At 51.8% G+C, this 14,486-nt stretch overlaps 1 protein-coding gene across 1 annotated transcript; it reads right to left on the reverse strand.

Moving 5' to 3' along the window:
- Window positions 1–4,948: 4,948 nt before the first annotated feature.
- GUCA2B (guanylate cyclase activator 2B) lies at window positions 4,949–7,168 on the reverse strand. The gene is made up of 3 exons (XM_008151290.3): window positions 7,079–7,168; window positions 5,768–5,954; window positions 4,949–5,010 (listed from the first exon to the last, which is right to left on the reverse strand). Exons 1-3 carry the CDS (start codon window positions 7,166–7,168, stop codon window positions 4,949–4,951), a joined length of 339 nt encoding a protein of 112 aa, XP_008149512.3.
- Window positions 7,169–14,486: the final 7,318 nt, after the last annotated feature.

Raw genomic sequence — 14,486 nt, forward strand, 5'->3', positions numbered from 1 at the left:
TTAATCTACCCTGCCCCCCGTGGAGGACCAAGGAGAGAGCAGCCTGGGGAGACCCAGCCCCTGACGCCATCGGAGCTGCCAGCTGCTGGCTGCTTCTCCAACCTGCCTCTAATAAACCAGATTCCAGAGTACTCCTGGCGTTGATTTCATTCATTCCTCATCTCTCAGTCTACGCATCACCCAGCGTCATGAATGCCTACCTGCCCTCGCTCGTTCAGGGCCTTGAGTGCTAAGCGCAAGGACCCCACTCTCCCTGCACCGAGGGACCTGATTCTCCAGACCACCAGTGGAGGAAGTGGAACTTCTGCTCTTCCACGCGTCCGGGAGTCACCAACATCACTAAGCCACATATGCGCACAGGGTCACAAGGGTCCATGGCACTGGCCCCGAGCTCTAGAGTATTCAAGGTGCCTCAGGATCTGGCCCCCTCTGACCACTTCAGCGTTGCTTCCTGCCCCCACAACCTCCCCAAGTCACAGCTCTCAGCATTTCCTCTGCCCCTCTCACCACTGCATGCTCCTCTCCCCACACCCCTGCCCAGGTCCCACCAGGCCCCACCCTTCCACTCCCAGGGCCTCTCCTCAGGAGCCTTTCCCTCCCTCCCGGGAGGGGGTCTTCATGCTCCCACTCTGTCCTTGGGGCTCCCTAGGCACCTTGGCCACCCACACCCCTTGCACAGCTCTGGCCACCCTGAGGTGTAATGGCTTCTGTGCCTGGGGAAGTCTCTCTGCTCCCCAGAGCGGGTGAGGCCCACCACATGGATGGTTGCATGAGAATGTAACAGAGCAGGGAAAAGCAAGAGCCACAGGGTTCGAGTCCCAGGTCTTCCACGTGCTGTGTGATGGTAGGAAAGGAGCTTTTCCTCTCTGTGTCTCAGTCTCCTCCTCTGTAAGACTGGGTAGCGATAGCACCTGCCTCCCAGGCCAGGGGCAGTGCTGCATGCAAATGTGTGTGTATGCTGTATGTAAAGTTCAGGCTATATGCAAACATAACAACTCCATAAACAGCAGAAACAAAAATAAACCAAATTAAGGGGAACCAGGGTCAAGCTGAGAATGGTTCAGGCAGGGAGAGGAGGTGAGGCATGGAGGGAGGTACAGGGAAGGAAGAAAGAGGAAGCAACATTCTTGGGGAGAAGGGTAGAGGGGAACTGGGTGACCCAAGCAGGGTTCCCCGGGCTGCAGAATTCAGAGAATGATGTCCTAGGAGTCAGGGAAGGCTTTGGGAAGGGGAGGGGCAGCAGGCATTTGCATTAGCTGTTGGGATTTGCATTGGGATGGATGGAATTTCAAAGCCTGTGTGGAGATGGGGGGCAGAGGGCATCCCAGAAGGTGGGGTGCACACACACACACACACACAGAAGCAGGAAGGGCCAAGGCACTGGAACGGCTCATCTGGGTGAAACCAGGGGTCCTGATTCAGTGCATGATTTCTGTTGACTATGTAGCCCCTGCAGCCTTAGTCCTTCCCTTCTAGTCATTAACCCCCGCCCCCCCCCTCCCCCAGGCAGCCAGAAACAATGGCACAGCCTTCACGAAGGGTCACAAGGTATGGGTTTCTGTTAAGCTAAAGGTAATATCTTGACCTAAGTTATGTTTCAGCTCCTGTGTCCTAAGGCGGAAGGACTCCCTGGCTACTTTCCCATAAAACTGGGCAGAGGGATGCCAGAGTAGACTTCAGGGTGTGTCTGCACAACCCTGAACCCGGAACCCATGATTTGTCCTATATAATCTGTAACCTACATGTCAACGGGGAGTTTGGGCTTCTGAGCATTAGCTTCCCGTTCTCCGGGGTGGCAGCATTCACAATAAAATAGCCAATACTTCTCCACTGCAATTGTTGGTGTTCCGTGTTTGGCTCTGCTGGGTGGGCGAACTCTCTGCAGTAAGGTGGACAGGGTGGCCCGGGAGGCACATGGGCTGAGTTTGAGCCTGAGCGTGTCATTTACAAGCCGTGCACCCCGCTCTGAGCCTTGGTTTCCTCCACCACAAATGGGCATAGCAGACCCTGCCTCCCAGGTTGCAGGGGCATTTGATGAGCCCTGTGGTGGAGTAGGATCATTTAATGCTCCCACCCTGGAGCCCGCTCTCCGGGTGTGAGTCCTGGCTCTGCCTGTTCCCAGCTGTGGGACTTTGGGCAGGTCACTTAGGCTGTTTCCTCAGGTTCTTCATCTGTAAACGGGGGATGACAAGGCAGGGGGGAGAGAGGAGAGATTCCACTTTTAGAGCTTTAAGAAGTGAGTTGTTTGAAAGCCTTTCTTTTTTACCCCTAAATAAAATGTGGTTGAGTGAAGATTAAATGAGGTGATACAGGAAAAGCTGTGAAAGCTCCCCCCGGCCGGGCCCATAGTGAGTACTTTGTTGATGCTGCTGTTATTGTTGTTCTTATTTCTGTGTGGATGGCTCAGCCTTGTGCCTGGCACAGAAAAGACGCTTGGTCAGTGGCAGTTTCCTTCACTGCCTCCTCCCCAAGCAGGTGGGAACCCAGAATGGCTGAAGGGACTGGTGGAGAGGAGGCCACGTGGCTCATGAGCTTGGTTGAGACTTGAGAGGGTGCCCAGGGGAGGCACGGAGGGTAAGGTGGTGGGTATGGAAAGCAGGGCAGGGAGGAAGCTCTGGCCTGGTCTGGGGTAGTGCACTGAAGTATGATAGCAACCATACTTCGGTAAAAACTGCTGTTTGAATTTTAACCCTGCTATTCTGGCTGCTGCACCCACTTACTTGCTTAAACAATAGGGTAGTTACCTCAGCTTCCAGACTGAGACCTGGAAACTCACAGAGGTAATTTTCCTGTGCCTGTGGACCAGAACTTCAGGGGATTGATTCCCACTGACTCAGTAGCTCCAGGAGTAGAAACTGCAGATAACCTTTAGAGACAATTTGCTTTCGCAAGATAGGGCCACATTCCAATGTCCAGCATGATGTGGCTAGGAACCCCTCTGCGGGCTGTAGCCAGCATTTAGAATTTAGAAAGGAAAATTTATGTGGTTTGGGCCTTTAAAAGGACTGCCTACACCTGGAACGGCGCGGTCGTGAGTGTGGCCACCTGCGTGTGGTGCTCTCTCGGCCGTCCTGGCCAGCTCAATAAATCCTTGCCTGCTTTTTTAATCAATCAGCAGCCTCCGGTGGTCTTATTCTGACTCCAGGGTTCGACCCCACAACATGCGCTAAACGCCCACCTCGAGTGATGGTAGAAATGAGAGCGGCCCAGAGGGACGCAGGAGGCATTGCAAGGGCCCCAGCCAATCTGGCCTGTGGGGGAGGAAGGGAAAGGGGCTGGAGCTCTGGGGTTTGCGGCCTGGCGGGCTGGGAGACGGCGGGACTCAGGAGCAGAACTGGGCAGTGAGGGGGGGTGCAATTCTGGGGGGATTCATGCTGGCTTTGGCCCAGAGGGGGCAGCGGGGGACTGAGTTCAGAGGGCCCAGCTCCTTTGTACCCGACTTGCCTCCTCTCTGACTGCCCCAGGCAGAAGCTGGGGAAGACCCCATGCTGTGGAAAGGCCCTGCTCCAGGGAATTCCCAGCTTGGCTCTGGCCTTGAGTTATGGCACCGGAGGCCACTGCGAGGGAGAATGTGGGGGCAGGGGGCCGGGGCCGGAGTCACCGGGAGGCTCAGCATGGCATTTCAGAGCACGGATTCCGGCCCAGACTTTGCGGGAAGAATCCTGCTTTACCACTCTGCTGAGCCGGGACTGGTCCTCTCAGAACCCGGTGTCCTTCTTCGTAAAGTGGAGATGCTAATCAGAACAGTACCTGCTTCGTTAGACTGCTGTGAGGCTTAGTGAGTTAATACCAGTGATGGGCAACCTTTTGAGTTGGTGTGTCAAACTTCGCCAAAAAACTGAGCATAACTCGGGTAGTGTGTCACTTTGAGGAAAAAACTAACTCCAAGACTCTAGTCGCCAATGTTTCATCCTCAGGAGCAGCAAATGTTTCATCCTCGGCATGCGGCCGCGTGTCATCAGAAATGGCTACGTGTGTCAGTGCTGACACGCGTGTCATAGGTTCGCCATCACTGGTTAATACGTGCCAAGGGTTTAGACTAGTGCCTAGGCCAGTGGTCGGCAAACTCATTAGTCAACAGAGCCAAATATCAACAGTACAACGATTGAAATTTCTTTTGAGAGCCACATTTTTGTAACTTAAACTTCTTCTAACGCCAATTCTTCAAAATAGACTTGCCCAGGCCGTGGTATTTTGTGGAAGAGCCGCAGTTTGCCGACCACTGGCCTAGGCTATAGCAAACGCGCCATAAGCGAAGGCTATTGTTATTAGTATTCTCCAGGGCCCAGGGAGGAAATACCTTCCCTCTGGGGCTGGGGCCACCGAGGGTGAAAGCTAAGGGCCCATCTTCTCAGGCACCTGAGCAAGTGATCAGCTTGACGATGGGCCTGGAGGGGGCACCACGTGATCCTTCCTCCACCCACCCGTGTCCCAACTAAGAAAGGGAGCTCCCCGCACCCCCATCAGGAGCTCAGAGCGCTGGCCCTGGGTCTGGGTGCCCTGTGGACCTTGGGCGCCTTGTTTCCTGCCCTGAGCTCACGCCCTTCCATACCAAACAGGACTCAGTGAACCGACTCCTTGGGTGCTGGGAACCTGGGGATTCCTAACTCTAGTCCACACTTTGTCCTCAGCCCGCCCAACTTCTTCTTTTCCCAAGAAGCTCCTCCCAGAGCTCCGGGATGAACACACGGACTCTGATTCGCGTGTGGGTGGAGCAACTTTATTCAGCAGGAGGGCTTTCTACGGGGCCAGACTCTCCTCCAACTGCGAGCCACACTGCTCTGTGCCCGATCCAGCGGATTTGGCCCCGGGAGGGTGGCAATGACCGAGGTGGCCAGGGCACCGCCAGAGCTGGGGGTGGGGGTGGGTGGGGGCTGCGAAGGCAGTGGTTTGGGGTGGAGGGGAGTGGGGAGGTGTCCGGGCCTGGCGCAGGATATCCAGGGCCATCTCAGAGGCAGCCGGTACAGGCAACGTTCACGCACAGCTCACAGTTGTCGTTCGCGATGGTCTCTGGGCAGGAGGAGAGAACCGGTCAGCTGAACATGAACCTGAAACACCTGTGGTCCAGGGAGCTGCTGGCCAGGCGGCCAGAGAAGCCTGCTTAGAGGGCCGGCATCTTCCTCACAGATGGAGAGCGTGACATTTTAGAAACGGAGTGAACATCTTGGGCTTCAGTCCCAGGCCCTCTCCTTCCTTGCAGTGCCTGGGCAAGTCACTTAAACTCTGTGCCTGGGCTTCCCGTCTCCTGAATGGACAGTCATGGCCCGACAGGGTGGTTGTGAGGAGAGGATGCAGGCACAGGACTGACAAGGACCTGGCACTAAAGGCTAGCTAGTCACTACATGCTTCTGGCCAGCTCTGCTTCATCCCTTCCCTTTCGGCCTCGATGTCACCTCTTGGAAGCCTTTCAGACTCTTTATGCCACCCCAGACGTGAGTCACCCCTCCTCGTGTCCCGCTGTGCTCCCCATCGTCAGGCATCACAGTCAGTGCTCATGGCTCCCTTTCCGGGGGCCCTTCCCTCCCATCTGGGAGGTCTTGGATGTAGGATGACCAGTTGGTCCCGGTTGTTGGGAGCTGAGGGGCTTCCTCATGCCCGGCTTTTGGTGCCCAAACTGGGGAAGGGGTGTTGTGTATCTTGGATCACCCTATTCTCAGCCACTGGGTACTTAATAGAAATAACATGAGGTGGAGGAACCTGATCGTGACCTGGGGGTGCGGGAGGAAGGGAACAAGGGCAGGAAGCTCCCAGGGGCGGGGACACTCACTCAAGGCCTTGAAGATGCTGGTGGCCTCACTGGAGGTGCAGATGGGCTGGAGGTCCGGTGGCAGGGCCGGGTGGTAGCACGGGATGGGCAGGAGGCTCTGGGCCTGCAGGTGGGGGCTGAGCATCGACTGCCTCTCCAGGTCGCTCAGTTTCTTCACGGATTCCAGCTGGACCTGGAAGCCCTGGTGCTGGGGAGGCGGGGAGAAATGGGAGGGCATCAAAACCTAGACTAGGAGGCCAGGACTCCCCAGACCCCCAGCCTTCCCTGTTCTCAGGGAAAGTACGAGATAGTATCTGACACTTCACACCGCAGCCGCAGGCCCCCGGTCCCTGCTGGATGAGGCCACAGCAAGGCTGTATGTGGAACATTGCGGTTCAAAACATGGGCTTTGGGGGCCAGTGGCCCCCAGTTCAAATCCCTCCTCTTCCCAACCAGGTGCCTGTCTCTTGCCCACTCTGAGCCTCACCTGACAAATGGAGGTAACCATGTGCCCTCCTCCCCGGTGCCTGGTACCCAGGGCACACTCTGTAACTGGGTGACCTCCGCTGAACCGACAGGCCAAAATGATGGCAACCCTAAGCTGGCCCGGCTGCCAGGGGAGGTGGAGGCTCTCTGGTACCCTCTACAGGACCCTTTGTTCTTCTCCTGGAGGCCCTGCCCAGCAGGAGTGGGAGCCACTCAAGCGCTACAGACTTACAGCCGTGCCCAGAGGCCAGCGGCACCCTGTCACACAGGCAGGCCTGCTTCTGTGACCCCCTCCAGCCTCACAGGTGCCTCGGAAGGAGACCCGGGCCCCCTGCAGACTGCTCCCCCTGCGGTGCTCTCTGTCTGGGAGTCGGCATCCTCCATGCCTTGCTACCTCCTGCTCATCCTGCAATGTCAACTCATCCTGCAATGTTACCTGCCAGGGAGACATTTTCTGATGCTTCTCCCCTGCACGCATACATGGGTGAACATGGGGAGCTGTGGGAGCCTATAGGGGTCTCCCCTCCCCCTTCAGGCATCTCAAGGACAGGCTCCAAGCCTTGTTCCATACTCTACCCTCTGACCAGGATGGGCTGGTCTCCAAGGAGAGTCATGCTGAATAACAGCCATTTATTATTATTGCCATTGTCACTATCACCGTAGCCATAGGTGTACCGGCTGCCCACACCCCCAGCTGTCCTAGTCCCTGGGCTGTGAATGTGTGTTGAGCTGAATCCTAGGCCCTGTGCCCCCCTGTATCCCATGAATTCCCAGCATCCTCTCCCCGTCCCAACCTCCCATCATGGGAACCTTGAGTTAAAGGCCATTCTGGCTGGAAGGACTCACCTGGATGTAGACTGACTGTGTGCTCTGCAGGAGCACCAGGAGGACCAGAGCCACCCCAGACAGAAGCCCTGACATAGTCCTGCCACCCATCTTGCTCCCTCTGTACCCCACAACAGCCATCCACCCAGCTGCTACCTGCCTCTCTGGTTAGCAGCTTTTATAAGCCATGCACTCTGGTCACTCATTAACTGGGCAGCCGGGGTGGGGTGGACACCTGCCAACTTTGTGACAAGCCTAGAGTCCATTCTTAGGAAGGGAGGGAAAGCAGGGGGCCAGGGCACGTGTGCGGGCTCTGTGGGCGGGCCTCAGACCACACCACTTTCCTTCGCTCCTCCCGATCATACCTAAGGAGTGAGATGATAGGGAGACCATTTTACAAACAGGGAAAGTGAGGCTCCAGAGTTAAAGTGACTTGCCCCAGGTCACAGCACTAGTCAATGGCAAAGTGAGGACTCGCTATCTTTGACCCAGGCCAGCCCATGGTTCTCTGGGCATAAGATCTGCTGGCTCAGAGAAGGTGGGCAAATACAGAATTTTTTTGTGTTCCTAGACCCACATTTCTTCCACCCCCTCTTCCAAGCTCTATTGAAAGACCATCCTTCTTCTGATCAGTCTGAGTGCAGGCCCTCAGCCTGCCTCTGCCTGCATCTCTCACCAGGGCTTGGATGTCCTCAGGCTATGATGGACTCATCTCACCTGTCTGCCTTTCAGAAGCCAGTAACCTCCCCCAGCCAGAGCCTGGCCTTGGAGACAGATTGACTGGGGTTCAGAGCCTGCAGCAGTGTGATCTCGGACAAGTCACATCAGCTCTGACTGAGCCTTAGTTTCCTCTTCCATCAAATGGGTGGAATGATGGAACCCACCACATGAGATTGCTGTGAGTGATGGGGCCCACTTGAGCTCTCCCTCTTCTGGGTAATAAATGCCACAGCAGGGCCCTTAAGCTCAAAGTTGCTTTCTAGGCAATGCACAACCCATGCCTCCATGTTTGAAGGTTGGGTCAGGGACAAGAGAGTAAAGTCCACAGGCGTTATCACCACTGCCTGCTCAGGCAGCTGTAAACGGCGCCCCTGCCAGGCCTCTCAGTTCTGCTGGGCACCGAGCCTGGTATATGGTAGGCACCCATGCATAACAGGGAAGGCCCTCTCTCCAACCTGTGCCTAGCATCTCATCACGCTCCCTCAGACCACCTCTACTGCATAGGCCTAATCTCATCGCATGCTTTCACTGATGCATTCCACCTGCCTGCAACTCATTTCCTGTCTTATCTTGGGGTGAAATGGGAAAAGCAGAGTTCACTTGGTATGTGTCCTATGTCTTGCTTTGCATCCAGACTTCAGCCTTTACTCTTTGGACACTGAAGAATGTAATGGACTCTTCCATGCTTTCTCATCTGTGGACTGAAAATAGTCATCTCACTTCTTGAGCCTGCACTGTGTGCGAGGCACAGTGCTATTTTATGGGCATAATCTTGTTCGGTCCTAGAGGATGGGTGTAATGGTCGTCTGCATTTCACAGATGAGTAACCCAAGGCCCACTGAGGTAAAGCACCATGTTTAATGTCATGCTAACCTAAACGTAAAAGCTCTTTCAAAGTGAAAGGCAACAAACATTTATTTGAGATAGAAGAATAGTTATTTGGAAAGCATTGATTCAGGCCGAAGCCCAGATCATGTTCTGATTAGGAGACAAAGGCAAGGAGTGTGAAGAGAAAAGGAAGGGTAATGATTATATCAATAGGAGGAAGGCATTTCTTTCAGTGCAGGTAACATAAGATAGTGATGCGAATTCTAAACAGTGTTTTTAATTTTCAGTCTGGTAGCCATCGGTCTGGTAGTCATAATTTCTGCTCTCTGATTATCCTTGCAAACAGGTCTTTCGGGGCACGAAGCTGCTTTAGGCCCAGCCCATAAGCTAGTTTGCCCCGTTTTAACATTCCCAAGGTTTGAGGCATAAGACATTCCCGGCAGCTCCTCTGGCATGGCAGCTCGGCTCCATTTTAAAGTGGCTCCGTGTATATTATTATTTTAGCAGTCACTCGGAGAGTAAGACAGGTGAGCAGGTTTTATACATGCAATTCTTGCCTCTGCTTAGCTTATGGCGTTATAGAAAAAGGGCTGATGCGGCTCAGTGGTTGAGCATCGACCTATGATTGAGGAGTCATGGTTTGATTCCCTGTCAGGGCACATGCCCAATTTTGGGCTTGGTCCCCAGTGTGGGGCATGCAGGAGGGCTAAGGTTAGGGTTAGGGAGCCGATCAATGATTCTCTCTCATCATTGTCGTTTCTAACTCTCCCTCTCCCTTCCACTCTGAAATAAATGAAGATATATTTTAAAAAAAGAAAAAGAGACTTAGGCCTTGGAGGGAAGAAGATCTGGGTTTAAACGACGCATCAGCTGTGTGATCTTAGATACGTTACTTAGCTTCTCTGAGCCTCTGTTTCTTTTTTCATCAATAAGTAGAAGAAATAATGAGCAACCTCATAGTGGCTGGCTGTAGTGCGGACAAATGTGAAAACCCCATCCCAGCGGCACCCGTGACTGGCGACTAGCACGTGACTGGCGACTAGCACGTGCCTGGCCTGTGGAGGCCACGCAGCGAGCGGTGGTTTCCTGCCTCTCGCTCTCCATGGAGTCCTCCCTGACAAACTGCATCTCTGACCCCACAGCTGGAACAGTTCTGATCTTAGTCCTGCGCAGCCTAAACACCATGACGTGCCATCTGTCCAGAGCTGGATTTGCCACCTGTGTGACCTTGGGTAAATGTATCACCTCTATGATCTCAGGTTCTCATTTGTGAAAAGATGATCGGCTCTAGCTTTTGGGTTTGTCATGAGGATGCTTGACTCCCAAATCCTTGCTCTTTCCACCAGAGCAAGCTCAGCCCCCTTGGCCCCACACCAAGGGACAAGGAACACATTGTAAGGTTTGGAGGCCCCTGTGGCCATGGTCTCTGTCCTCCTCCACCTTCCAGCACCTCCCCCAGCTGGGCCCTCCATGTGTCACTTTTTCCCTGGGAACAGCTGTGACTTTCTTATCTGCCTGACATGACTCAAATTCACATATCAATCCATATCCTCCTAATCACTTCATGAATGACCCTCCATCCATCAAAATCATAGATGCAAACCCATGCTGCTACGCCCATGGAGCCACTGTAAATTGACATTTCTCAGGACACTTCCTTCTTTAGGGACGTGGGAAGTGACTCTGACTCTGGTTTCTGTGTGGAAGCCTCAGTCAGAGTGAGTGACAGTTGGCCTGTGTGTGCGTGTTTGGGTGGCTTCTTTCTCCACATTGGACTTCCTGTTACGTGCCTGCCACCATGGTGCCCCAGAGCCCGTGACTCTCCCTGACTCCAAACTGACCGTTTTCCCAGGAGCGATCGTCACAGCTGACCACTGGAATAAAGCACTCTGCACTCAGTGTCTGAGATGCACACTCTCCAGTTTTCTGCCAATTTCACTGGCCCATCTTCTCAGATTTCTTAGTTGGTTTTTCTTTCTCTTTTTGATCTCCAGACCTTAGAATGCCCCAAGGGCTCCAGAGCTCAGTCCTCAGACCAATTCCCTTTGTCTACAGTCACTAAGACTGGTGATCCTATCCAGTCTCAGGACTTTAATGCCATCAGTAGGTGCCCTGTCCACTCCCTTGCCTGACTTCTTCTCTCCGCTGTGGACTTATTATTCTAGCTTCTCAGTTTCTTCCAGAACAGTTGAGGGTACTACCATTCACCCAGTTGCTCAGGCCAAAAATCTGGCCGTCATTCTTGATGCTTCTCTATCTTTCACTTGCCAAATTTAATTCATAGGCAAATCCAGTAGCTCTACCTTCACAATATTTCTAGACTCTACCCATATCTTACCATCTCCACTGCTATTAAGTTCAAGCCATCATTATTGACGATTGTTCTCATGGATTATTGCAACAGCCTTGTATTAGTCAGAATTCTGAGAAACAGAACCAATAGGGGAAAGAGATAAATATTCTATTCTATTCTATTCTATTCTATTCTATTCTATTCTATTCTATCAATTGATCATCTGATCTACCTATCTAGATTTATTTTAAGGAATTAGCTCATTCAATTGTAGGCAAATCTGAAATCTGTAGGGCAGGTTGGCAGGCTACATTTAAATAAGAGTTGATGTTGCAGTCTTGAGTCTGAAACTGCAGGAGAAGCCAGCAGGCAGGAACCTCTGGCAGGGGTTCTGTGTTGCAGTCTTCAGGATAATTCCTTCTTCTTTAGGAAACCTCAGTTTTTGCTCTTAAGACCTTCAGTTGATTGGATGAAGCCTGCCCACATTAATCACTTAAAGTCTACAGATTTAAAGTGTTATCCACATCTAAAATAATACCTTTACAGCAATGTCTAGACTAGTATTTGACCAAATAACTGGGCACCAAAACCTGGTCAAGAGTGATCTCCAAACAGATCTCTCTATGTCCACTCTTGCTCCTCTTCAGGCCTTTCTCCACACACTGGCCAGAGTGATTCTATTAAAATCCAAGTCAGATCATCTCTCTTCTCTGCTCAAACCTGCTAATAATGGCTTCTCACTTCACTCAGGGTAAAATCCGAAGGCTCCCACTGGCCTCCAAGGTCGCTGTGGTATCTCTCCATACCCATTACCTCAACTCCCAATCTCTGCCTTTCACTCTCTGGGTTCCAGCCACACTGGCTTCCTTGCTGACACCCAAATATGCCAAATATTGTTTATCTTGGGGTCTTTGCTCTTTTTAAAAATATATATTGCCTCCTGCACACCCCCTACTGGTGACCGAGCCTGCAACCCAGGCATGTGCCCTTGACTGGAATCGAACCTGAAACCCTTCAGTCCCCAGGCCAAAGCTCTATCCACTGAGCCAAACTCGCCAGGGCAGCAGGGTCTTTGCTCTTTATTCACATATTTAGATGGCTCATCTCCTCACTTTATGCAGGTCTCTTCTCAAATGTCATTTCCCCAAAGACATCTTTCCTGATCATCCTTGCTCAAGAGCTTTCCCTATTTTCACTCATTTCTTTAACTTGCTTTCTTGTAGCACCTGTCATAATGTATGTTTCATTTCTTTCATTTCTTTCCTTACTAGAATGTAAGCTCTATTAGAGTAAGGAATTTGTCTGTTTTGTTTATTTCCCAAATGATATATGGCACATAACTGGTGCTCAACAAATATTTGATACATTGAATAAATGACTATGATTCAAATATCTACTCTATCAATTACTAGATGTTGACCTTGGGCAATTTCCTACTTCTCTGAGCTTCATTCATCTCATCTAGCATCTTCCTGCCATATATAAGGGGCTTGGCACACAGTGAGTGTTTAAAAAATGTTGGTTGTTATTATTTTTATAGTTGTGAAATCATTTATCAAGATACATATTCCTTTTTGTGTCTTATGTGCACAGCAAACTCTAGGGTATTCAATAATTTAATCAACAATGTATTTACTATGGGATGAACCAACCAAGAAAACAGACAGAGCCACTGCCACAGAGCAGTGCCAATGGCTCGGATGAGAGGTCAGAATAGAGGCAGCAAGGAAGAGCTGGATTCTGTAGGTTAATTGAAGCCAGAGCCCACAAGATTTTCTGTTTCCTTGGATGGAAAGGGTCAAGGACAACTCTAAGGTTGTTCCAAGTCAGATGGTGCTGCCATCTAATGAGATGGGAAATCAGTCTGGTGAGGGGACCAAAAGTTTGGAGGTATTCAGTTTACGATGCCTGTTTGACATGTGAGTAGAGATATGGGCCACAGGTACACATGTTGTGGTCATCAGGGTGTATCTGATACTTAAAAGTCCCGAAACTGGATGGAGGGAGTGGCTGAAAGGAGAAGAAGAGAGGTCCTAGGATTGAGCCATAACAGGGCACTGCAACATTTGAAGGTAAGACAGAGCGGGAGGACCCAGCAAAGCAGAAGGAGAAGGAGCAGTAGATGGAGACCAAAAGGAGACTCGTGTCTTTGAAACCAAGCGAAGAAAGGGCTCAGGAACAGGAGCATGCTCCCCGGTCAGCTCTGCCAAGAGCAAGGCTGAGAACTGCCCCTGGATTTGGCAACACGGAAGTTGCTAGTGACTTTGATGAGATCCATTTCAGGAAAGTAGTGTATGAAAATCCGATCAGAGTGGGATGCAGAGGAGAGGGGAAGAGGAAGTGGATCCAGTGAGAATGTAGGTCTGGCTCTAGAGCCAGAGCTCTGAGCTGTCACTTTAAATTTAAGGGTAATATGGAGAGATGACAAATTTAAATAAGGATCAGTACATTGGGCCCAACACAGGAGCAGAACCAATCTGGAAGACCCTGTCTGGGGAGTTGTATAAACCAAGGTGTGGTGGGTTTCCCAGCAGCCTCCTAAATGCAGTTTTGGCCTTTCTCTGGAGAATGGGTGACCCAGTGAATGTTCTATTCTTGCTATGATCAAATTGAAACCTAGAACCAAATTTGTGCCCCAATATTCAATGTATCTGAATCTCATTCAATCTCTATCTTCTCTTTGGGACTTTTTCTCAGTCTACCCATATTGTACTGATCTACACACACACACACACACACACACACACACACACACACACACACACACACACACACGAGCTCGCGCATCCTTTTTAGGTTTATGTTCTCGCCAGCCTTTTTTCTGGACTGGGGATTGGGTAGTGTTTAAACACAAATAAGTGAATCAGGACTGCCCCCTGGTGAAGGGCAGGGAACACTGCAGGCAGAGAGGCCAATTGCCCTTGTTCCTTAATAAATCCATATCCCCTGAGAGTTGTTGGCTGAGTAAACATTTATGCTGTCTGATTTGAGGGCGATGGAGAACCTCTCTGTCCCCAAGTCTACGTCTGGGGGAGTCCTACCAATGTGACTGTGACAGTCACCTAGTGATGCTCCTCGGAGCTGCTAGGAGGGGTGATGCCTAAAGTCCTTTTGGGAAAGTCCCTGCTTGCTGGCAGGTAGATATCTGAGTCTTTGGTCTCCAGGTAGCAGATGCTGAGGTGAGCAGTAAGGCTGAAATCAGGAGGAGAGGAAGGAAAACGTTCAGTCCACAGGGGGGACGTGGTACTGAAGTCGGGTCTTGGGGGTAGCGTGAGGCAGAGGGAGAACAGAGCGAAGACGAGACCGGCAGGCTTAACAGACCTGCTTGAGTTGGACTGTTCTGTTGGGAGATGGTATGTGCCTCTGGTCCTGGCTCCTGCGGGCATTTCTGCCCTCCTCCCAGGTGGTCAAAGACAGGTGCAGCACGGATGTGTGTGTGGGTGTATCTGTGTGCCCCCCACGGCACCTGTCTGGATGCTGTGGCTTTGAAGTCAGGCAGAGCCAAGGTCCCATTATTGTGTGAACTAGAGCCAATCACTCACTCCTCTGAGTGGCAGTGCTGCCCGCTGTGAGATGGAAAAACACATC

This window comes from Eptesicus fuscus, chromosome 9 (genome assembly GCF_027574615.1).
Source record: "Eptesicus fuscus isolate TK198812 chromosome 9, DD_ASM_mEF_20220401, whole genome shotgun sequence".
Taxonomy (NCBI): Eukaryota; Metazoa; Chordata; class Mammalia; order Chiroptera; family Vespertilionidae; genus Eptesicus; species Eptesicus fuscus.

What these genes read in the sequence shown, in the direction of transcription:
- GUCA2B (XM_008151290.3), bottom strand. Translation starts at nt 7,168, where the DNA reads ATGGGTGGCAGGACTATGTCAGGGCTTCTGTCTGGGGTGGCTCTGGTC. An exon ending in CACAGTCAGTCTACATCCAG is followed by an intron (nt 5,955 to 7,078) that starts GTGAGTCCTTCC and finishes CCGCCTCCCCAG; the next exon opens with CACCAGGGCTTCCAGGTCCA. An exon ending in CAGCATCTTCAAGGCCTTGA is followed by an intron (nt 5,011 to 5,767) that starts GTGAGTGTCCCC and finishes CCTCCTGCCCAG; the next exon opens with AGACCATCGCGAACGACAAC.